Here is a 23,777-nt window from a genome sequence, read left to right as displayed (position 1 = left end):
GAGCTTCTACAGAGTTTTTCGCAGTTTAGCTTTTTAGACAACCACGATAATTGTCAAGAACTCCTCCAAGACAAGAAGGTTGAGGATCTAAATGCAGTATTTACTGGACAGGGTAATCCAAAGTACAGGCAAGGTCAATTTAAAAAGAGTCATTCTTAAAAAGAGCATTACCGCCATCTACTGTAAATAATGGATCAGAGACATTATATCCCCATTCCCAAAACAATAATGACTCTTTCAATGTTGCTGCGTGTTCTTCGCAGATAATGAATTAGAAAACCAGTGCTGCGTCCCAATTCGCCTACATATACTACGCCCTAAAAGTATGTACTCTTTTTGTGAAGAAAAAGTATACTTTTGAGTGTGTAGCTAAAGAGTAGGCAAGCTTTGGGACATACTACACGTCATCTTTAATGGACAGCTCTGTCGGGTGCTGCGTGCATCCTGTCCATGATCCTGTCACCGTAAACTGCCATGTCAATCATCGCATCACAGTTAAAATCCTCAATTCAATCTAATTTGATTTCCTACTGTTTCGGAGAGCACGTTCATCTGCCAGTCGTGGGTCTTTCATGCGGATACTCTCGTGTTTGCAATTTGAATATAATGATGCATTTAAAAGGTAATGGCTAAACGTATCTTTACAGAAGATCACAATGCTGCATATGCAATATAATGTGGACAACAGTGAATACATTCATTTTCGTCAGGTTAGATACTGATAATTAATCACCCAAACCAATTTATCTAAACCACTCTACATAACCGCGGGACTCGCGCGTCCTCCATGTCTGTAGTTTTTTTTAACACCTTTCACTCGTGTTTGTAGTTCTAACCGAATCCTCGTCCATCGCGCGATGGGTTGAGGGCAATATCAGCCGTTAGAGTGTGCATCGATCTGCACCTCGGATTCTGACCGGAAATAGTAGACTAGAAGTTCTCAACCAAGGGACAGGGGTACTATACTGGGCCTCAGTAAACATCACAAGGGCCTCAGTACATCTTAAAGAGATATTCACCCCAAAATTAAAATTCTGTCATCATTTACTCACCCTCATGTAATTTCAAACCCATAAAAGACTTTAGTTCAACTTCTGAACACAAATGAAGATCTTTTTGATGAAATCTGAGAGCTTTCTGTCCCTCCAGTGACAGCTACGCAACTACAACTTTCAAGCCTCCTGAAAGTAGTAAAGATATCATTAAAGTAATACATGTGACTCCAGTGGATTAACCTCAATTTTATGAAGCGATTCAAGTGTTTTGTTTGCGCAAAAAAGCCCATAATTTTCCACTTTATTTACAAAATATGAATCTCTGACTCGCCTTCATGCATCTGCTCTGAAGAATATATTTGTAAAATGGAAATAAAATGTCTAACTTAGTCTAACATAATTTACACTATGTTATTATTGCTTACTATAATGTACAACAACACTGAGGTGCAAATAGTATCTGCCACTATTTAGGCTATAAGTATAAATAGTATCTAACTACTACACGTAGCCTACTGGAAAGAAATTTGTATTTTTATGTAATGTAAATAGAATCTATCGGTATTCTCATTTAGTGTAAATAGAATCTAGTTGCTAATACACTGTAAATAGCCACTGTCTTTCTTTAATGATGTCTTTACCTTTTTGGGGGGTTGAAAGTGGTAGTTGCGCAGCTATCAACTGAGGGACAGAAATCGCTCATATTTCAATTTAAAATTTCTTCATTTGTGTTCTGAAGATGAAGGAAAGTCTATGAAGGCGAGTAAATAATGACAGAATTTTAATTTTTGGGTGAACAATCCTTGGCTTACGACTTTTTAGCCATGTTTTTGGCACAAAGTTACCGTTGGATCATGATCTGAGTGATCTTGCTGGATTTTATTTAGTTATATTTAAAGGTATCATCAGAATTGCAATGTAGTGTCATGAATCTTTCCTAGTCTTGCATAGAGGTAACTTACTGAATAAATGCCTTATTTAATAATAAGTTTGAAAAAGATTGAAAACACAAGTTTGAAGTTTGATTAATAATAATAACTGTCATGAATGTTTCCTAGTCTTGCATAGAGGTAACATACTGAATAATTGCCTCATTTAATAAATGAAGCTCATGAATGTTTAATGAATTCAAATGTTCGAGTCAATCACAGTAACGTCACAACCGCAGCATCCAATCAAACAGCCGCAAGCAGACATTCCGGAAACAACGAGCCAATGAAAACAAGGGGGAAACTTGCTCATTAGGGGTAACCATGTGTAAAGAGAATAATAGTGCCTGTTGAATCACTAGCAGAGAAGTAGGTCAAGTCGTGGTGTATCAGAAAGATTTAATCGACCAAACACGGTCATCCTACGCAGTTTTATTTAAAACATGGAGAAGAAACAGACCATCAATTTTGGAGCGGGACCGGCTAAACTTCCACAGTCGGTAAGTGCATCGTTAATTTAGGAATGTTTATTTATTCTTTTATGTATAAGTTATATTTTTGGATAAAGTTTTGTTTACGAATCATCGCGTTTGTAGAGTAAGCAGTGCTGCGTAACATCATATCAGTACGATTACATCATCTGATCAGTAACAAACCACTAGTGAGCACGCACACTTTTATAATACTGTAGTGCGCATGCAAACTGTTTTATGATACTGTAGTGCGCAAAATCGTTGTGCATCATTTGGGATGCAGGCTTTGGATGCACTGTAAAGATTAAAATAATGCTGTTGGCAGTTTTGCTGGTCTAGAGATTCATGTATGTGTGTGCAATGTTGCATCAGCCACAATTTGGTATTCAGAGTCGCCTGTGGACTGAAGAGTGCCAAGTCTCTTCCAACTCAGTAGACATGCAAACAATTAATTAATATTTACTTTATACATTCAAACCTTCTATTCAGAAATCATATACATGCCGAAGAAAGTATTGTAAGGACTTGGTAAAGAGTGGGCATGTCTTGATTTGTTATGAAAAAAGTAAAACAGGTTATTCTGCGTGTCTCTGAATATGTTTAGATTGAATTAATCCTTTGCTTCTAATCAGTAGCTTGCCTTTTCTCGTTAGATAACTAACCTAACTCTCTAACTGTGAATGAAGTGGTTGTTTACTCCAGAAATTCAGGTTTAATTGCCTCTCCAGTGTCGGTGTGCCCAGTTTTGAACACAAAAGAATATATTTATTAGAATATGGGTAACCAAACAGTTTGATGGCCACCATTTCCCCCCCCCCCCCCCCCCCCATACTATGGAAGTCAATGAGGTCCATCAACATTTTGGTTACTGAGATTATTCAAAATATTTTCTATCTCATTATTACAAGGTAATGTCATCTCTAAATTGGATAGTTTGGCCAGTCACGCTAAAAGTGTGTTGTATTAATTTTAGGCTTTGTGTCGGGGGAAAAGAACAGCCTACATTCAGTGTGTATTATTAATTTTGGCAATCTTGTATTCTTATTGCCGACCCTGTTTCGATTCTTGGAGTCGTAAATCGGAGTTGATTCTGAAGTCGATCAGATTGTGCGCAACCAGCACAATATTCATGTGTTCTTATGTGGTTTGATTTTTGTTAACCTACCTACCCAAAACCCTAAACCTACCAATGCAATGCAAATATAGTGTTGGTAACACAATCTGATAAGTAGCATTATATCTTTTACTGATTGCATTTCACATTGTCGGTTTCAAAGTGGTGTCCAACATATCCATCCTTTTATCTGGCTTTTTGGGCACAAACAGAAAGACTTTCATTCAAAAGTCAATTCTAAAGACCCTCTATTTATGGTAGTTTAGGCACAGTCAAAATGTTTTAATTAGGGCTGCAACTAACGATTATTTTGATAATCGATTAATCGGACGATTATTTTTTCGATTAATCGGATAGAAATTAAATTAGATTTTTTTATTTATTATAACTAAATAGAACCGTAAATCAGGGTATTTATGTGTAAAAGTGTACTTTAAAAAGTGCAAAAGCCACACTTTGAGTTTTACTAATATCAATATTTGCATTGTTTTTAATGATAATTGCTGATGGCAAGTTGACAAACATGATTATTGTTAAAAAAATGATATCCAACATATTGTTTTAACACAATTTTTGTTAAAACAAATTTACACAGACATGTTGTTCAGATGTGAATATCTGAACTAAAAACAAACTAAAAACATCTAAAATATATAATTCATTTAATTTTTATTTAAAATTAATTATATATAAGGAATATAAGGATAAAGAATATAATATATATTATATATATATAATATATAAAAGAATATAATATAAGGATACATTGATTAAATAAATATAGAAAGACTGAAAACAATTGTGTGAATGTAGAGCCGCAGTAGATCGCGTTTGAAAAACAATTAAAACTTAGTAGACAAATGCTATAAAAAGAGAACGGAATGGAGGTAACGTTACCCAGCAAGCTAACAGGCTTGAGTAAAGGACAGGAGAAATTATGCATTAGTGCACAAGCATTCGCTGAAAACCACTGAGTACAGTGACTAAAAAACAATATTTTACTGCTGCTGTTATTAACTGCCTTTGTATTTAATGCTTCACTTTGTAAACACCGTTTTAATTTAACCTATTTCTGCGGTAGCGCTATTTTAATCCATCACTTACGTTGCGAGCGAACTGATTGCACAACCTGATGCTCGAGACAAAATACAGACATCCCGGAAGTCCCGGGAGTCTCCCGCATATTGATTGCGGCTCCCTGATGCCCGCGAATTAGTTCAAACTCCCGAAATCTAGAGCGCGCAAGCAAGAGCGCGCATGCGAGACAGAAGAGACTGCTCCAAACCGTGTAGCGCGCGCGCTCGGCAGAGCGCCTGAGGGAGAGAGACCTTGCGTGTGTGTGCGTACCAGTAAACGCTCCCCGTGACGTAAGCAGACCAACTAATCGATAATGACATTCGTTGACAACGATTTTCATAATCGATTATAATCGATTTTATCGATTAGTTGTTGCAGCCCTAGTTTTAATATAAAAAGTTATTTTCTATTTCATTCCTAGGTTTTAATCGAAGCACAGAAGGAGCTGCTGGATTACAGTGGCACCGGGATAAGCATTCTTGGTAATGATCTGCGTTATAAATATATACGCTGGCTTACATGTGCAATGCAGGTGTTTATGTCTCTTTATATTTTATCCAGAAATGAGCCACAGGTCGTCTGATTTCACCAGGATCTTAAATAACGCTGAAAACCTTCTCCGTGAGCTTCTGTGAGTGTCTACCTTTATTGAAACTATGGAGATTAATGTCTTTGTTCATTCAATATTCCATAACAAATGTGCATTTTGTGTTCACACTGAATAGGAACGTACCTGAAAACTATAAGATACTGTTCCTGCAAGGTGGAGGCTCGGGACAGTTCAGTGGCGTTCCTCTGAATCTGATTGGTCTGAAAGAGGACAGGTGTGCAGATTACCTGGTCACGGGGACGTGGTCTGCGAAGGCGGCCAAAGAGGCAGAGAAATATGGGAAAGTCAACGTGATCCACCCAAAACTGGATAGTTACACCAGTGAGTAATCCGAGTATAGCAAACGCTTTTTAGTTGCCGAGCAGTGGTTTGGGTGGCTCGCCAATGTATTAGATGTCTCCAATACATAAAATAAGTAAGCTTGACTAGAGTTCTTGTGGGGAGAAGAATTTATTGAAGGTTTGTAGTGTAGCAGTCCTTCAGCAGTGATGTTCGCATGTCGCCCTTCAACAATCTTAACCCAAAGTTCTGTTTGTAAGACAGAACTTTATACATGAAGATAAATGGGCTACAAACAATAGAAAACTGTTAGGGCCTCCCACAGGAGATCAATCTACCCTGCAATCTACTCTGAGCAATGCTGTTTCTTTGTCATTCAAACCAATCAGTTTCTGTGGACCATACACCTATGGGCCATTCAGTTTCTCTAGGCCATACATCTGTATGGGCCATTTGGTTCACACCTTTACAGACACAGATAGAGTTGATTACATCTGAGGCACAGTAACAATGTAATTGCATCTTACTATAGTTAACTGAAAATACACATAATCTTACAACGCTATACTGAAGAGGGGGAGAAAAAAAATCTAACAAATCGTTTTTTTGAAAATATGAATCGATTTGACGTACCAACTAGAGTGTGGATCGGGCCGAATTTTTCTGTCCGAGCCCGGCCCGCGTCCGACAGAGCAGTAACCCGACCCGAGCCCGACAGGCATAAAGATATTTATGTCCGAGCCCGACCCGAGACCGACAGTTAAAATCCCATTTTTTTTCTCATACTAATGACACATGTGCGTTTGTTTGTGTGAAAAGCCTGCTTTTATTAAGCAGCTGTAGGAAGACATTCGGAAATGTCAGCAGGATGAGTGCATCAGCGCGCGCGGAGAAACAAGCGCACTTAACGCAGGCGCGCATGCACGTGTTTCGTTGTCACGGCTACATAAACAAATTTCCGCACACAGGAAGACAGATTTTATGGTAATATTTTACATGTATTTTAATCACAAAAACGAACGTTTGCATCACGTGAAAGCATCAGGTACATTGGCTACCAACATAATAAGCTGTTTTAAATTTAAAATGTTCAATGCCATATCGCGCTGATGTGACCGAGCCCGACCCGAACCCGAACATAATTTCTAAATATCTGTCCGAACCCGGTACCCGTCGTGTCGGGTATCCATCCTCTAGTACCAACTCAATTTTTAAATCAAATCGTTTTTTTTCCCAGCCCTAAACGTACGTTAAAACATTATATTATAGAGACTTGACTGCATGTTGATTGCAATAAAATGAGAATGTATCATAGTTTAAATTTATATTAAATGCATTTAGCGGAGTTTTTTGACCCACTACCATAGACTTTAAATACATCTTTACATATAATTTCATTATTACTTCTGAAATATGGTCTGCTGAATGTCCTGACAAGCAATTATGTAAACTAAAATATACTTGTATAATGTAATTTCTACTGCATTTAAATGTATCTGTAACCACACATATATAATAATGTAGTTGCAATTTAAAATATTAACTTTAAGTGTAATATTAAATAACACACTACACATTTAAAACTACAATCCAATACTTTAGTATGTTTTTTTTCCAACCTTCATACTTCCCTCGCACTTTGTAACAACTTCTTCCCTCGCAGGTCAAAATGACCCGTAGCCCTAAAATTATACTTTTAAAATTATTTTTAAGCATAAACTTAAATGAAATTTTTTGGAGATTTAAAAAATAAATAAAATAATATTATTCACCTTTAAATTACTAGATTTGATCAATAATTTATAAATAAGTAACAATTTAAGCACATTCCTCACATTCTTTCAACTTAAATTTAAAATAACTCACAATTTCATGCATAACCCTTTTAATTCAGCTCAAAATATCTTACATTGGGAGTCTTTGCCGACCTCTTGTGGGAAAAAAATTATATAACATGATATTTCATGACTCTTGCCACTAGATGGCCTTATAGCTTATATGGAGCAAACGGGCGGTTCCGCTGGGTCCTAAAGTCAGGTCTTCTTCAGTGTGCATTCAGACACACATGTAGACATTATAAAAAAAAATGTTGGTAAAGTTTTAGCATTTTTAGGTTGAATTTTGATAATTTTTAGGTTTTTCCATGTACACTGAAGCATTCCTCGCATTCCATTCATTCCTAAGGGGGTCAAATTGACCCGCAAGGAAAGGATTTGTTATTATTTTTACGTTTCAACCAGAAAACTCTTTCGATTCCGTTCAATTATATTTTTTGTGTATTCGTGGTTCAAGTGCGACAAAAGTCCTGGGGTCTTGAACCCCTCTGATGAACACTGCATAAAAAATAATAAAAAAGAGTTTCGGGTCAAAATGACCCGAGGGAAGGATGTTAAAGCACGAGACAAGAATATTAGTAAAACTTTAATTTTAATTCTAATTTTACATTATTACAAAGTGCACTTTTTTAAAAATTTTACGTGTACTCTCTTTAAGTACACTTAAGTGGCCTTTTATTGTATTAATACATCATCAGCAAAAAAATGTATGCAATGCATTTAAGCACTTTTCTTTTTCACGAGGGGCTGCAGACTTTTGACACTCCTCACATGACTTTTAGTGATGAAGCAATTTTTGTGTTCTCAGAAATCCCAGACAGTAGCACCTGGTCCCTGAATCCCTCGGCGTCGTACGTCTATTACTGCTGCAACGAGACGGTGCACGGCGTGGAGTTTAACTTCATCCCCGACACCAAAGGAGTGGTTCTCGTCAGTGACATGTCATCCAACTTCCTCTCCAGGCCGGTCGATGTGTCAAAGGTTGGTGAAAAATATAAAAGCCTTTATTCTTTCATGGCTTCGGTATTTTAAAGGTGCTGTATATGTAACGTTTTCACTCTACTAAAGCATAAAAATACCATATGTTTGCATATATTGTGGAAACATGCTAAGTTTCATAACATGCTTCTACAGCCAGTTATTTAACTTTGAAATGTGTGTTTCCAGGCTGTAATGTTTGTTATTGTTTTGGTCTGTGATGCTGCTCGATGCCAATTTGCTTATTTTCATTGTCCATTGCGCTCGTTCCTGTTGCGTGAGCTTAAACTGGCGACCCGTGTGCGCGTCGAGTCTGAGGAGGAGGCGGGAGAAACCACTAACTCCGATATTTTGAATTGGACTTTTTATTATTATTATTTTTTTATTAGTACCCATGTACAATTTCAAACATAAATGTTACCATTTGATGCATTGTACCAGAGTTAGCCTCAGGCTAATTTACATCTGCAGTCCCCTGGTGAGGTAAAATTAAAAAAAAGATTAAAAAAACAAATAACACTCCCCCACCCCCTACACACACATTCACAAAACACACTTTGTCAACACCACATCAGTGTCAGTGGGTACAGATTTGAGTGGTCTTCAGAAAAGATTTCAGTTGTGATTTAAAACTCTTAAAGGCACACTATGCAGGATTTCCGGTTTTTGTCAAACAGCGCCCCCTAGAGTCGCTGTAGAGTACTTGTATTTAACGTTACTGACGTAGATACCACTCACGCAGAGCGTATCTGCACTTTATAATAATAAAGTAGCCTACCGCATTTGATGGCTTATAATGTTTTTACATGATTGCAGCTAAATTACAAGTAAATAGCCTATAGTCTAGGACTACTGTATAATTTCATTTGTGTTTTTTGAGTGTAATGTAAACATTACAAAATGCCAGATGACATCAATAAAGTTACATGTACGTCGCATTATTTCGTAACAATGTCCGTTATGATGTCGATAGACATGATTATTGCAATTTATCATAATAGTTTGCAAATTGCCCTCATTTACACTGTTTACAACGTGTAGGCTTATTTATGTCCTGATAATTATGTGAGATATTGACAACTGTTCTCATGATAATCACAGGAATCAACTTTAACAGTGAAAGCCTGACTGAGTTGGACTATTGTCTGGTTCCTCGCGCGTCAGATTCTCGTTTCCTTTTTCTAGAGTCTTCCGACCGCGCGTGCTTAGTTTTTTTCGCCATTCTGAAAACGCAGGTCCGATGTTTACTCGTGTCTGACTCCTCGCTCGGTCAGTCTGCCGTTTCCTCTTTCTCTGTTCCTCCGACAATGTTTTCATAGCTTGCTGCTTCTTATATGTGTGCAGTGCCGTAAAGCAATTTGTTACATCGCGAGAGATGATATCACGCGACCCGCCAGCCGAAAGTGGCAAGTGTGGTTTTTCCGCTCACAGGCTCCAGGGGGAGCTAGACGGCCACCATTTAACCCCCAAAAAGTCATATAACCATTCTAGTAACTCCGAAGCCGTTCAGTTAATCTAAATAAACTGCATAATTCTCCTTTAATGGAATTGCAGCTCTTTATGTCATAGTGTAGTGTGTAGTGGCTTTAAAAGAAGAAGCAGATTCTCTAAAGGTTGAACGGTAAAAAGCTATGTTTCAGTCAAAAATAGAAGCTGTTCTGGTAGATTTTACAGATTTGAATAGACTGCAGTACCTATTTCGACCACTAGTCATTCTTACAGACTGCACCTTTAAAAACAGGTGACAAGCAATCATTGGTGATGATTCTTCAGCGAACGTTTGATATCCCAAATTCAGCATCTTTATCATAAAAGTGTCAGTATTATCTGTAGTTCTACTCTGATATGAAAAGCGAGTTGCTAGTTAAGGCTGTGAGTGTCTGTTCATTTCCACAGTTCGGTCTGATATTTGCCGGCGCGCAGAAGAATGTTGGTTGTGCTGGTGTGACTGTTGTCATTGTCAGAGAGGATCTGATGGGCAAGGCTTTGAACGAGTGCCCGATTATACTGGACTATCAGGTGCAGGCCGGCAATAACTCCGTCTACAACACTCCTTCATGCTTCAGGTGTGTCTTCTCTTTGTTCATCGTGTAATCTTCATGAATTACTAATGCATATGTCAAGTGACAACTTGCCAAACAAGCTTTTTTTTGGATGGTCGTTTTCACTATGTAGAGAGTACGGGATCAGTATGATTTTTAAGTTTCTTATTCTCACAGTATGCTGCATTTATACATTATACACATAAAAACATTAATATTGTGAAATGCTATTATAATTTAAAATAACTGTTTTCTATGGGAATATATTTTAAAATGTCATTTATTCCTATGATCAAAGATCCTCCAGAAATCATTCTAATATGCTGATTTGATGCTCCGCCATTATTAATTATTATTGGTGCTCAATTATTTATAATGGTTCTTATTTCTTATTTTTTATCAATGTTGAAAACCATTTTTGCTGCTTAATATTTTTGTGGCACTTTTTTCTGGATTATTTAATGAATAGAAAGTTTAAAAGGACAGCGTTTATTTAAAATATAAATCTTTTGTAACATTATAAATGTCTTTCCTTGCTGAATAATTAATAAGTATTATTATTTTTTAATTTTTTATTTATATTACTTACTTCAAGCCTTTGAATGGTTGTGTATGATATGGAAGCTTGTTTCCACCACAGAATAAAAAATAAAAAACAATTGTGAGATGAAAAAGTAGGAATTACCTTTTTAATTGTTTTATTCGTTGGTGGAAACAAGCTTCCATAGTATCATGATTTCCACAAAAAAATGATCTAAGCAGCAACGCCTGTTTTTATTGATAATAAGCAGAAATTCTTGAGCAGCAAATAATCATATTATACTGATTTCTGAAGGATCATGTGACACTGAAGACTGGAGTAATAATGCTGAAAATTCAGCTCTGATCACAGGAATAAATCACATTTATATAATATATTCACACTGAAAGCAGTTATTTTGATTTGTAATAATATTTCACAAAATTACTGTTTTACTGTATTTTTGATCAAATAAAAGCAGCCTTGGTGAGCAGAATAAACTTCTTTCAAAAACATTATGCAATAATAACTATAATGAACAATTATTCTTAGTTCATAAGTCTAACTTTAGGCTATTTATGATTGCCAAGAAATATAGCAACTTGGTGCATTAATTTACTTAATAGAATTGAGTGAATATCTAACATTTTGTACAATAGCTTTAATTCCATCCAGTCGGATACATTTACAGTGGTTTTACCATTTTTAATAAGGATCTATGGCTTTGTTTGCATCTAACCACAGTCTTGTGGCTCATTTCAAGATATGTTTGCAGAGCCTCCACAAAAATCATCTGTTCCAGCTTACAGGGATATCAGGAAGAATCCTAGTTGATAAAATGTTACAAGACAATACGATTCTCTCTAAATTTCAACCTCAACGTTCGATCAAAGTATTACCTGTTCTGCACATGCTTGTTTGTGTGCAGTATTTACATCATGGGTTTGGTTCTGGAGTGGATCAGGAACAGCGGAGGAGCAGAAGCAATGGAGCGGCTCAACATACAGAAATCTGACATCGTCTATGACATCATCAACCACTCCAATGGATTCTACTCGTCAGTGATTTTGACTCAGTCACATCCTAACATTTTAGATTACAATTTTGCAGATAAAATGTAATCTTCTAGAGAAGGTTATTCTTAATGTATAATATTGATATTAATATTTCACCCATTATATAAAGTTAATCTTTCAGTTAATATAATAAAAATAAGGAAAATTTTATTTTAGTATAATCAAAATCCAGTTATTATTATAATAAAAAATAATAATAATAATGCTCTGCAAAAAAATTACTTTGTTCCTCAGGTTTTTGTTGTGTTATTTTCCAGTGCAAATATTTAAACATTCTTAAATCAAGATACATTTACTTGAGAAGCAAATTACTTGAATTGACTGAACTTTTCAGTAAACAAGACTTTATATACATGTATATGTATATTAAGTGATTTTTTGCTTAAACCAACAACTAACCCTTTTGGTTGATATTTTTTCTTATTTTAAGCATAAACTCACTTTATTTTGACACATTAGTCAGAAAACAAAACTTCGCTTCCCAAGTAAATGTATCTTGATGATTTAAGAATATTTCGATATTTGTGTTGGAAACAATTCTGAGGAAGAAATTTCTTCTTCTTTTTTTCTTTTTTTTGCAGTGTGATCGATGTTCAGACATTTGTTTTTGTCTAAATGACTTCTTGCCCTTCTCCCACTTCCCAGATGCCCTGTGGACATGGCGTGTCGGAGCCGCATGAACGTTCCCTTCCGCATCGGAAAGAAGGAAGGAGATGAAAGTCTGGAGAAGTCGTTCCTGGATGGTGCCTCTAAACTTGGCATGATCTCACTTAAAGGACACAGGTGTTGTATGAAAATATAACATTTCGATTTTCTAATTCGTAATTGCGCACTAGTTTATCAACAAATATGGAGGAGTAATGCTGCACAAACACTCCTGATGTATCTGTCAAATGTACTGACAACAAGCATTTATGATATGTTGTTTCTATTGAAACTTCTACGCCATGAATTTAATTATTAAATTGCTCATTACAAATCTAATGAAAAATATATTGACTTTAAAATTAATATCGAATAACACCCTATATGTGCTTTAGGGGCCGTTTACACGACACAGTTTTGAACTAAAAACTGAAAATGTTTATGTGTTTTGGCTATTTATTTAAACAACAGCGGTGTTTTGGGGGCCTGAAGACACACACTTTTGAAAACGGGTTTCAAAGTGCAAGTTTTTGAAAAACTGTATCGTTAACTATATAACTATAACTCCATGTAAACTACAAAGCGCAAATTAGGGAAAACGGTGACGTCAGGCACATGTGTGTAACATGTTAAGTCTATACGCAGAGAATGTCTAATAAGCTAATAAGGGGAGAACTGTCACTCCCAGTAAACTTCCGGCTTCTGAACTGGTTGCAGTTCCACTCTGGCTCCATAAGAGGGCGCTCACAGGACGAGTGCTGAATGAATGGAGGTCTATGGAGATATACCAAATCCACTTTCTCAGGATATATTTTTTGTCTTGTAATTTGAATGTTGTATTCGAAAGGAGATGCAAAGAAATGACAGATTACTGGGTGTTAGATTTTTTAGAGTCACTTATTTGCTTTAAAAAGTATTTTAAAATGTCAATGACGTCATACACATCTTACGACCAGAGAACTGCTTTACGGCAATCCTTCAGTAACTGTGGTGCTTTCGCGCTCTGCACTTTCTTTTCTCTCGAGGCATCGACAACACAGCTGACACAGGTAAATACACGTGCTAGAAGAGTTTTTGTTTTATATTTTAAAAGACCACGTCGAAAATACACACACACATTCTGGTCCCGCTTCGGATTCCACGATGCCATCAAGCGGTATCTCTGGTCGTAATCAGTCCTTCACTGACTAATCAGCGTTCATTAGCAGAATGCTAGCGTGTAATGGGCAACAACAACTCAACCTGTAAGAAATCGAAAGGACGTAAGTACTCGTTCATTCAACTTTCAATCTATAACCCATGTTGAACTTTCAAAACCTACAATCAAATATGAGATTTCTCAACGGCAATCGGGTGAAAGAGACAAATTTAGCCGTCTAGCTCCATAGACTCCCATTCATTTTGCACTCGGACGATCGCCCCCCAGTGGAACTCTGGTGGAACTACAATCAAAATTCGATACAATAGGGCTTAATAGGGAGTGACCACGCTCTCCGTACATGGGCTCTGCTATAGGCGTGTAGTGTTTCTTTGCAAAAAAAAAGTGACATCGCCATCTACTGGCCTGGCAGAAGTGTACAGCGATTTCAGTCGTTTTCGTGGATCCGTGTGAACGGGGATAGTCTTGACAATGTTGTCGCCTGTATGCGAAAAACGCGAAGGATAAACTGTTCCATTTTTAGTACATCGTGCTCTTAATGTGTTTATTTAATGTTGCAGAAACTACATTTGAATAACTCCTTTTTCTATGCATAAATTATCAATATATAATGTATGGACAAATCAGTGCTGGACGTGTCAGTCTGGGATGTAGCAGTTCACTTGGCAGCGAGTGTTTATGCACAATATTTGGTTCAGAATGCTAAATATTGCTAAATATCAGTGGCTTTCCCATGACACAATGTGATTTGTCCAGCACACGGTTAACCGCCGCTGAACTGCACAGAGAATGCCATTTCAATTTCGAATTTAATTCCAAAACAGGATTTGGAATTTTCAAAATTTAAATTTCAAAAGTTAGAATGTTAATTCATTTGACAGTTTTTAACTTGCACTGCAACAAAGCAATTGGGGTCGAACGACTTCATCAGCAACTAGTCAACTGAAATGTCTGAAGTCATAAATGAACAAATAAGCCTGAACCTCGAGCTGAGACTCGAGCTTATTTTTAAGTGCTTGGGAGTATGTCATAAATTGAACGAGGCATCAGTTTACATCAGCGTATTCTTCTGCTACACAGTCAAAAATACGTACTTTTTCTCAGAGGTGGACAGTAACAAAGTACATTTACTTGAGTACTGTACTTAAGTACACTAAGTATTTGTACTTTACTTGAGTATTCTTTTTTCTGGAAACTTTTATCATTAACTTCACTACATTTGAAAGACAAATATCATATTTTTTACTCCACAACATAGATGTGTACTTCTTTTGTTGGGGTGGTAGGAGTGTTAAATTAAAACATTTAATTTAATTTTTAATTTAATTTAAGTCTTTTTTTTTGTTGTCAATTCAGTTGTTTAATTTCTATAGGTTGTATAACATTTTAAAAGCTCTTAATTCCACACATAGTAACTGGTAGGTGTATTCATTAGGTTGCATCAGAGGCATAAGGTACTGTAAGTATTACATACAACAATGAAACAATAATAAAACAATGCATTGACTTTTACTTAAGTACTTTTAAAAACGAGTACTTCTGTACTTTTTACTTAAGTAAAAATCGGTCTTTACAACTTTTACTTGTAACGGAGTAATATTTAATGGAGTAATATTTGAAATATTAAAAAAAATATATATATATTTGACTGAGTAATATTAGTATCTGTGCTTTCACTCAAGTAAGGAAGTTGTGTACTCTGTCCACCTCTGCTTTTTTTTTTCTTCACAAAAACAGTACATACTTTTAGGGCGTGTGTTTCTCATGTGTAGTCCTGTCCTGTCTCACGACTCCTTCACTGTTCTCAGGTCTGTTGGTGGCATCCGAGCTTCCTTGTACAATGCGGTGACTGTTGAAGATGTGAAGGCTCTTGCTGCCCATATGGAAGAATTCCTTAAGAATCACCAGTAGCTTAAAGGCCGTTTTTTGCAACTTTGATTTAAAAGGGTTTCTTGATTACAGCACATTTAGACTGAAGTGACACTAACAGGATTTAAGTTGTAGCAGATGAATGGAATATAACAAAAACTCTAATTCTCTTTATCATTGTTGCATAATGTTCTTTTTTTAACTGACCCTTTTATTCAAGTTATAGTGTGCCTTAATGCTTGTAAAATTGTTATTGAATTGTATTCCAAAACATTCCATGTTTTACTAATGTAAACGTATGTTATTTGTGACTCAATACTGTGATACAAGCTAAAGAAAATAAAACACTACTAAAATGGTCTACACTGCAGTGTGTATTACAGAGGAGAGATTTTAAAGGTAATTTAACATGCATTATGGATATTACTGTATGATTTAGAAAATAAATATTCTTGATACTGGTACTGAAGGAATACCGTATTTATATACCATAATCTTTTCATGCTACTTTAAAGAATATCTTTGTACTACAATCCTACATGTTTACAATTATTAGTGCTGTGCTTTTGCTATATTAATACAAGTATTTGTACTGGGAGTATTTATTTAACTTTGGAGTATTGTATTACCATTTTCTCTTGTAGCAACTTGAATGTTTGTTCAAGGATTGTTGAAACCAAACAAGAGCCAATGAAATGAAGTTTTACTTCCATTTACATGTCCATTGTAACTTGGATTGCCAAGTCTGCTGTTTTCCTGTGCATTTGGGCTACTTTTAAATTGTTGCCTTACAGGTAGGTTGATTTTTTTTTCATACCTCAATAAATTATTTGACAGGATATTTATCTACCCAAGCGTAATAATATTTTTGTGTGGAAGAGACACTGTTCCTAATTTATGAAATCGTTTGGATTGCATAACAGCGACTAAAATATGTATTATACGTAAGGGAGTGTTATAATTTGAATTTCGTTATTTAGGTTAGTTAAATTGGTCATTCTGCTAGTTTTTGAATGGCTTTTATACGCTGATCTAGCAACTCTAGTTCTTCTACCGCTAAAAACACAAATTAGTTCAAGGGAGACTCGATGCGGTTGGTATGCTGCATTTTTTAGAGAATTGCAATCCAGTCAAATTATTTAATAAAAAGGTTTTCAAACTGCAAAGGAGTGCTAGGCGGTCCGTGGCGTGTACAAATAAATAACAAATATATAAATAATAAATGTAAATACTAAATAAATAAAACATTGTTTAAAATAAACGCATTGATTAAATAAGACATCTACATGACAGCACAGTAATACTGTATAGTGATTAGAAAAAGCTTTTATTTTGAAGAAGCTTTTATTTTGGAATCACATAGAACCCGGAAGTTGAAAGTGCAAACATCGTTTAGGATATTGATAATTTCAATATCAAAAGACAAGTTCGTTACTTAAAACCAAGTTATTAAAATAATTATTTATTTACGTTTGATTAAGAGTTAAATGGCAAAATGTCATGCTCTTATTAACTGTTGAACGTCAGATGATTTGACAGAAGTGGAGTCGACGGAAGTGACATAGGTTCAGAATCAGACAAACACCTGCATGTTACAGTTACCAAAAAAACTCACGGGAATCAAAGATGTCGCGCTCGTGTTTATAAAGCAAGACTGTTGTTAGATTGGGTGAGTGTCGCATGAACACATTAAACGGGCTGTTGTGTTGTTTTTTCTGTCAGTTTGACTCATGTATGACACGGCAGTTTTCACGAGCTGCTCTTTGTCCTCGAGCAGAAGCAGCCGTTACACAGGAACTCTACGTGGATTTTAATTCACTATTTGATACTTTCACACCATACAAGTAACGTTAGAAATAGTACGTTATATGATCTTTGATCCATATAAATAATCCACACTGTCACAGTCAAAATTGAGTCCAATTGGAATATCGATAATTCTTTGAATTCCACAAGAGTCACTAAACATTGAATGCACGTCAACATTCATTAAAGGATTGTTAATAATTACTTGTGAATTAAAACTAAGGATTATTATTAATCATCACTTTATGGGTTTTATGAAACCTCATAATCAAAATTGCTGAGAGTGTGAAGGTAGCACTTTATCACTTTATTCCTTCCATATTAATCTTGTTTGTTTCAAGTCACTTTCATATATATAGCGCTTTTAACAATATAGATGGTTTCAAAAGGAGCTTTATAGTGATAATAGGAAATTAAATTAACAGATTGTTTTGGTTTCGCATCCATAAATCTAGATCCACAATGGCCGATAAGGGAAACAGGAAGTTCTCTCCACGATACAGGAGACAGAAGGAAGCAGATGAAGCTGAGAGCTGGAGGAGCCCGGTGGGACGCGATCACGTGAGCCATGAACGCAGTTACAGCCCTAAAGCGAAGTGGGGTCACGGTCGAGCCAGTGAAAGTGACGGGAATAGAAGAGGCAAAGCCTCGCTGTCTGAGGGAAGAGTGTTTGGACAGAGTCCTTCTCACCAGGAACGATTCCAGAGAGGTTCTCCCGCTGAGCGGAGGAACTGGAGAGAACGACGAGACCGAAATGGTAAAACATTTATAAGAAATAGGGATGCCCTATATGAACATTTTGGCCGAGATACCAATACCCGATAATTCTTGATATTTGAAAGCCGATAACCGATATATTGGCCGATAAATCTAAATCCAAATTTGTATATAATTTTTGAGAGCCTGTTTACAAAAAGTCTCACCATTCAAAGCCATGACCCAAGCACACAATTATAATGTTCTCATTATCATTTTATGTAGTCGATATGACAGACTTACATAACTGTATTTTCCTTTTTTGAACTGATTCAATCATATTTCAAGCCGTTCAAAACCATCATGGTGAACAGTGCGCATCTTAAGGAAATAATCAATTTTTTATCTGCTTTAATATATCGCCCAAATTTCCTTATTGGGCCGATACCGATTACATTAAAAATGAACATATATCGACCGATACCGATATGGTGGCCGATATATAGTGGATCCCTAATAAGAAGCTATCGTGTAATTAAGGAATTAGATTGAAATGTAGCTAATATCTGTCTTCCTCTCTTTTGTCTACCAGAAAGCCTGCAGAAGAGGATGGTGTCGATTGAAAGCTGCCTCACCCGACGGGACGTTTTACAGCTGTGCTTGGAGGCCGAAGGCAGCGATTGTGACCAGAAAGAGGTTATAGACTTACCAGTTCGGCAAATTAAATAGTATTCTGGGCAAAATATCATGATTTAGAAAAGAGATATTCTTAAAAAAATATACTTTGGTACAGGAATACCGTATTTATGTACCATAATCTTTACATGGTACTTTAAAGAGTATCTTGGTACTACAATGTTACATGTTTACAATTATTAGAGCTGTGCTTTTACTATTAAAGCATATATTAACCAAAATTCGGTGGCTTAATGTGCTTCCATTTTTAAAAGTTTTATGGTCAGGTTCTGTTTATAAAATCACATTTACTGTAATTCATAAATACAGTAAAATTTTGAAATATTGTATATAGACATGTGCCGGTATTCGGTAATGCGATAAATCGCGGTAATGAATATGCACGATATTGTTATCGCGGGGACTTCGGAATACCGTGAAAAATAATAGATCCGAATTTAGATTTTTAGAACGCGCATCAGCTTATTTTCCATCAACCGCTTAAAAAACAATGCGTATATGCTGCGCAAAACACATGTGCACTTTGATGTAAACAATCCCCACATCACATGTATAAGCACTGTGTGCATGCAGTGCGCACTCTAGTCTAATGTAAACAATCCTCACATGGAGAAGAAGGACGGCGGAAGGAGGAACGCTGCCGACTATTTATCCCCCGCATGGCTGCCAACTCTCACGCATTCAGCTTGAGACTCACGCAATTGACACTTTCACACGGTCTCGCGCCACACATCCATTTTCTCACGCAGAGAAAAATCGCGGAGCAAAGAGGACACTGACACCGACAGACTAGACAGAGCAGGTTACTTTTGATATGAAAAAAATATCAGCTCTCAGGTTTTATAACGAAATTCAGACAATAAATACTGTTTTGGTGCTTGTAAATGACGTGACAGATCGCGCGCCTCAGTTCAAGTAAACAGATCATCTGTTACTTTTTATTAAAGATACAGTACAACCCACCGAAAGGTACGTACTTTCGATCAATCAGTGTTTTTCAACCACGGAAAGAGGTCAATAACACTGCAGGAGAACAATTATGTCACAGAACGTTACATTTACCTCAGGAAAGCCATTTAATGTTAGTTGACTATAAGAAAATAGCTATAGAGAGGAGTATTTTGCTAAATATGTGCACTATATTATTTTAATATATGTTTACTTGTCATTATATAATTGTTATTATAATGAAAATTACGGCATATTACATTTTTATATTTATATTATTATTATATTTATATTGTATGCATTATATTTAATTTCTCTCTGTATGTTTACAGCATTATGTGAGATATATTTTTTCTTGAGAAACATTTAAATGCAGGCTATCTACTGTAGCCTACCTAATATTTATCCAAATGAGTCAATATTGAATCAAGATTGAAATTAAATCCAAGAATTTAATTGAAATCATGAAAATTGTGTTAAGCAATAATACAAACAGTAGCCTCAGTAACCATGTAAACATTGTAACATGTTGTCACTAAAAAATAAAATTAATGTTTTGACAATCACAATTACACATTGTGATGCAAGTTTTTTTTTTTAGATACCCCCAATCCGTCTGTTTCTCTTGTGCAATTAAAATATCGTGATAATACCGTATACCGTGATAAAAGCTCAATCAATTAATCGCAGCATGAAAACTTGATACCGGCACATGCCTAATTGTATAATTTATATTCTATTGAATATATTGTGAAATGTAATTTGCTGCTCAAGAAACATTTCTGATTATTATTATCAGTGTTAAAAATAGTTTTTGCTGCTTCAGATTTTTGTGGAACCTGTGATGCATTTTATTTTTCAGGATTCCTTGATGAATAGAAATTTATTCATTTGAAATTAGGCCTGTGAAACGATTAATCGCATCCAAAATAAAAGTTTGTGTTTACATAATATATGTGTGTGTACTGTGTATAACTATTTTGTATATATAAATATACGCACATGCATGTATATTTGAAAAATATTTGCACGTAAAAACTGTAATTATATAATATATAAATATTTGATGTATAAATAACACATTTTTCTTAATATAGACATGCATGTGTTCATTAAATATAGAAATGCATGCATTTTTTATGCGATTAATTGTTTCACAGCCCTATTTGAAATAGAATTCTTTGTAACAAAGTCTTTACTGTCACTTTTGATCAATTTAATGCGTCCTTGATGAATAAAAGTATTAATTTCTTCCACAAAACAAACAAACAAACTTTGTGCATTGATTATATTTGTTGATTTAATCTGATTTTGTTTCTTTGCAGCCAAGCATCAGCCTGAAGTTCAGATGTGATAAATGTAAGGTGTTCTGTGAAGACATCTCTCCAGCGCTCGCTCACATCAGAGAAAGATCCCACAGGAAGAAAGCCAAGGTGAGGAGTCAAATTATGATGAAGATGTTGGCAGGCTGAAACTGCTGTGCTTGTCATTTATGCCTGAAACGCGTCTCCTCTTTACAGGAACTGCAGAAGCTGACGCTGCTGTTGAATATACCGCCTCCTGGAAAAGCACAGTGTCATTTAATCAGCTCTACACTGGAAAGTGTGGTCAATGAGTTTGGTTTGAACGATCAGGATTTAGAACAACGCCGAAATATTCTCGCTCTCGTTCAGAAAGTCCTTCAACCTTTCCTTCCAGGTATTTAACAATGAGTGTAAAGCTCATTGAATCCTTTATTTGATGCTTTTTAGAGCTGCACGATTCTGGAGAAATTGAGAATCACAATTTTAGACGATGAACATGATTCTTGATAAACAATTAAACAAAATAACATGTAATTTACTAGAGGTTGTGACAAAACTCAGCAGTTCATTAAAAAAAACCGGTTTGAATGAATGATTCATTCAATAAGACTCAACATATCATTACTGGATGAATCGGCGTTTTTGATAATTCAATGACAAATACATTTTTTAACAGTCACTTATCGCGACCTATTGGTGTAACGATGTAATCAATACAATCTTTATTTGCACCGTCAAGTTACTTTCAGAAGGTGATTTGCTCTAATTTGATGGCTACTACAGACATCAGTGTTTATATCAGAACTATAAACTTTTATCCCAGTACTTCTGTAAGACCGTGTGTCCACCAAAGCATTTTTAGCCAGCTGAAAACACCTAGTTGTGGCGCTTAAGAGCGTTTTGCCAGCGCAGAATTTTTTTTCAGTTGAGACACTTTGCTTGTTATGATACGGAATATCCGCAAAAGTGTTACTAGTATCTCATTTCACACATATTTTGTTTCTGTGTTGATTCTAGATTAAAGCTGCATAGCGCAAGTGTCTGAGTTTTTCCAGAACTATGCCCCTCTCTGGCAACAAGCGAAACTGCAACTAGAGTGTGTTTTCTTTGTCTTACGTGGAGTTTGCGTTGGGGTTTTGAATGGACTACAAGCCGGTCTCTTTGAATCCATCTTCTACTTTTGTCGCGCGAGTTGTCTTCGCTGACACGGAGAATTGCGGCGAATACACAAACCTGCCAGACATAGCCAGGTGAGCGTGAACGCGCATGACGTCACGCCCAGTCTCAAATTCCGTCCCCAATCCCTCTTATCTATTTTACTGTACAGGATTATAGAGGCAATCACGGTGATCAGGCTCATTCAGCCCATCAAGCAATTGTTTATGCATGTATGGGTTAGAAAAATGGGTATTTTTAACATGAACTGTTGCGCAATGCACATTTAAAATGTCGATACAATGTAACGTATTTTCTCTGGCTCTTGTTTAAATTATTTTGTTCCATTATTATGATTGTTGTTGTCATCTGTTGACGTTGAACAAGCAGAATGCGGCGGTTGGTCGGTGTGATATTTGTCCCGCCCCTCCTTCACTGTGATTGGACGGTTGGGTAAAAAGTGACAGTGATGGGCGCTGCGTTTTACCCCAAAGTTGAACATTCTTCAACTCTCAGCGACCTGTAAAAAACGCCGGGCGTCAGCACTTCAGCGTGAAAAAAACACGCTCATGGCGTTTAAAAAATTGAAAAAAAACGGCGCTCCCATTGAAAACAATTGGAAAAATACGCCAGCCGTGTGAAAAAAACGCTTCGGTGGACACACGGCCTAATAATTTGAAGTATTGTAAGACAGAAATAAAGAAACTGTGTGTTTGTGAATCTGTTTCATACCTGTACATGACAACAACTGCTCTCTCTGGGTGAATGTTCTTACTTGTCAAAGGGATAATAGACAGAGCTGAATCACTGTCAGTGAGATTGCGATCTTTTAACGATTAATTGTGCAGCTCTAATGCTTCCTCCATACATTTTCCTCTCTTTTCCCCTTCAGAATGCCAGTTCAGGTTATATGGATCTTCCTCCACCAAGTTTGGCTTCAAAGATTCTGATGTAAACATTGATGTGAAGTTTCCATCCCATGTGAGTATGAAGTGCTTATTAGAAATATTCTCACAATTGACCTTTTACATCTTTATGGCTTTGTCTTGTAAGGTTGATCAAAGTAAATGACTTTATATTTACATTTAAATTTGTCATTTTTTATTTGATCCTCGTTTTGAAGTTACATTTGTGTCTGTATTAAGAAATTCTAGCTAGACTGTGCACAACAACTTGATTAAACCTAGCATGAAGTGAACTTTCGTCTCTTCAGTTGTTTATACAGGCATCACAAAGCAATATCATTTATTAAGGCTCTTATCAGACTTGGAGCTATTATTGGCTCAAACCCCAGATACAAGCTAATTATCGCTGACATTTAGACACAGTATTAAAATTTGCTGTGTGAGTGTGTGTACACTATGATAGCTAACACACAAACCATGGCATATGCAGTTTAAAAGCCTTTAAGTAAGGGATAATCCACGGCTAGCTGTGCATTAAATGATTTTAATGCATGACATGGAGGCCAAGAAGTGCATTCAAACCGTTTAATGCACAGCTAGCCGTGGATTTGGGTGACATGTTTTACAAAAATAAATTTTTGCAATAATAATCTTTTACTTTTGCTG

General features: G+C 36.0%; 2 protein-coding genes across 2 annotated transcripts in view; both read left to right on the top strand.

Moving 5' to 3' along the window:
• Positions 1 to 663: 663 nt before the first annotated feature.
• psat1 (phosphoserine aminotransferase 1) lies at positions 664 to 15,962 on the top strand. Its single transcript, XM_077206820.1, has 9 exons — positions 664 to 2,424; positions 5,010 to 5,070; positions 5,150 to 5,219; positions 5,314 to 5,519; positions 8,121 to 8,293; positions 10,187 to 10,356; positions 11,781 to 11,909; positions 12,574 to 12,711; positions 15,541 to 15,962. The coding sequence occupies exons 1-9, from the start codon at positions 2,368 to 2,370 to the stop codon at positions 15,641 to 15,643; spliced, it is 1,107 nt and encodes a 368-aa protein (XP_077062935.1). The 5' UTR covers positions 664 to 2,367; the 3' UTR covers positions 15,644 to 15,962.
• Positions 15,963 to 16,955: 993 nt separating this feature from the next.
• Positions 16,956 to 23,777, top strand: part of tut7 (terminal uridylyl transferase 7) — a 32,113-nt gene continuing 25,291 nt past the window's right edge. The window contains exons 1-6 of the mRNA XM_077206782.1: positions 16,956 to 17,270; positions 17,863 to 18,164; positions 18,696 to 18,799; positions 21,073 to 21,180; positions 21,268 to 21,445; positions 23,099 to 23,187. Of these exons, the coding sequence (XP_077062897.1) occupies positions 17,870 to 18,164; positions 18,696 to 18,799; positions 21,073 to 21,180; positions 21,268 to 21,445; positions 23,099 to 23,187 (774 nt within the window). The 5' untranslated portion in view covers positions 16,956 to 17,270; positions 17,863 to 17,869. The remainder of the gene's footprint in view (positions 17,271 to 17,862; positions 18,165 to 18,695; positions 18,800 to 21,072; positions 21,181 to 21,267; positions 21,446 to 23,098; positions 23,188 to 23,777) is intronic.

Source organism: Siphateles boraxobius, unplaced genomic scaffold (genome assembly GCF_051911475.1).
Source record: "Siphateles boraxobius isolate OS27281-9 unplaced genomic scaffold, OSU_SipBor_1 56, whole genome shotgun sequence".
Lineage (NCBI taxonomy): Eukaryota > Metazoa > Chordata > Actinopteri > Cypriniformes > Leuciscidae > Siphateles > Siphateles boraxobius.
The sequence above is the reverse complement of the archived record's forward strand: the minus strand, read 5'-3'. Positions and strand labels throughout refer to the sequence as shown.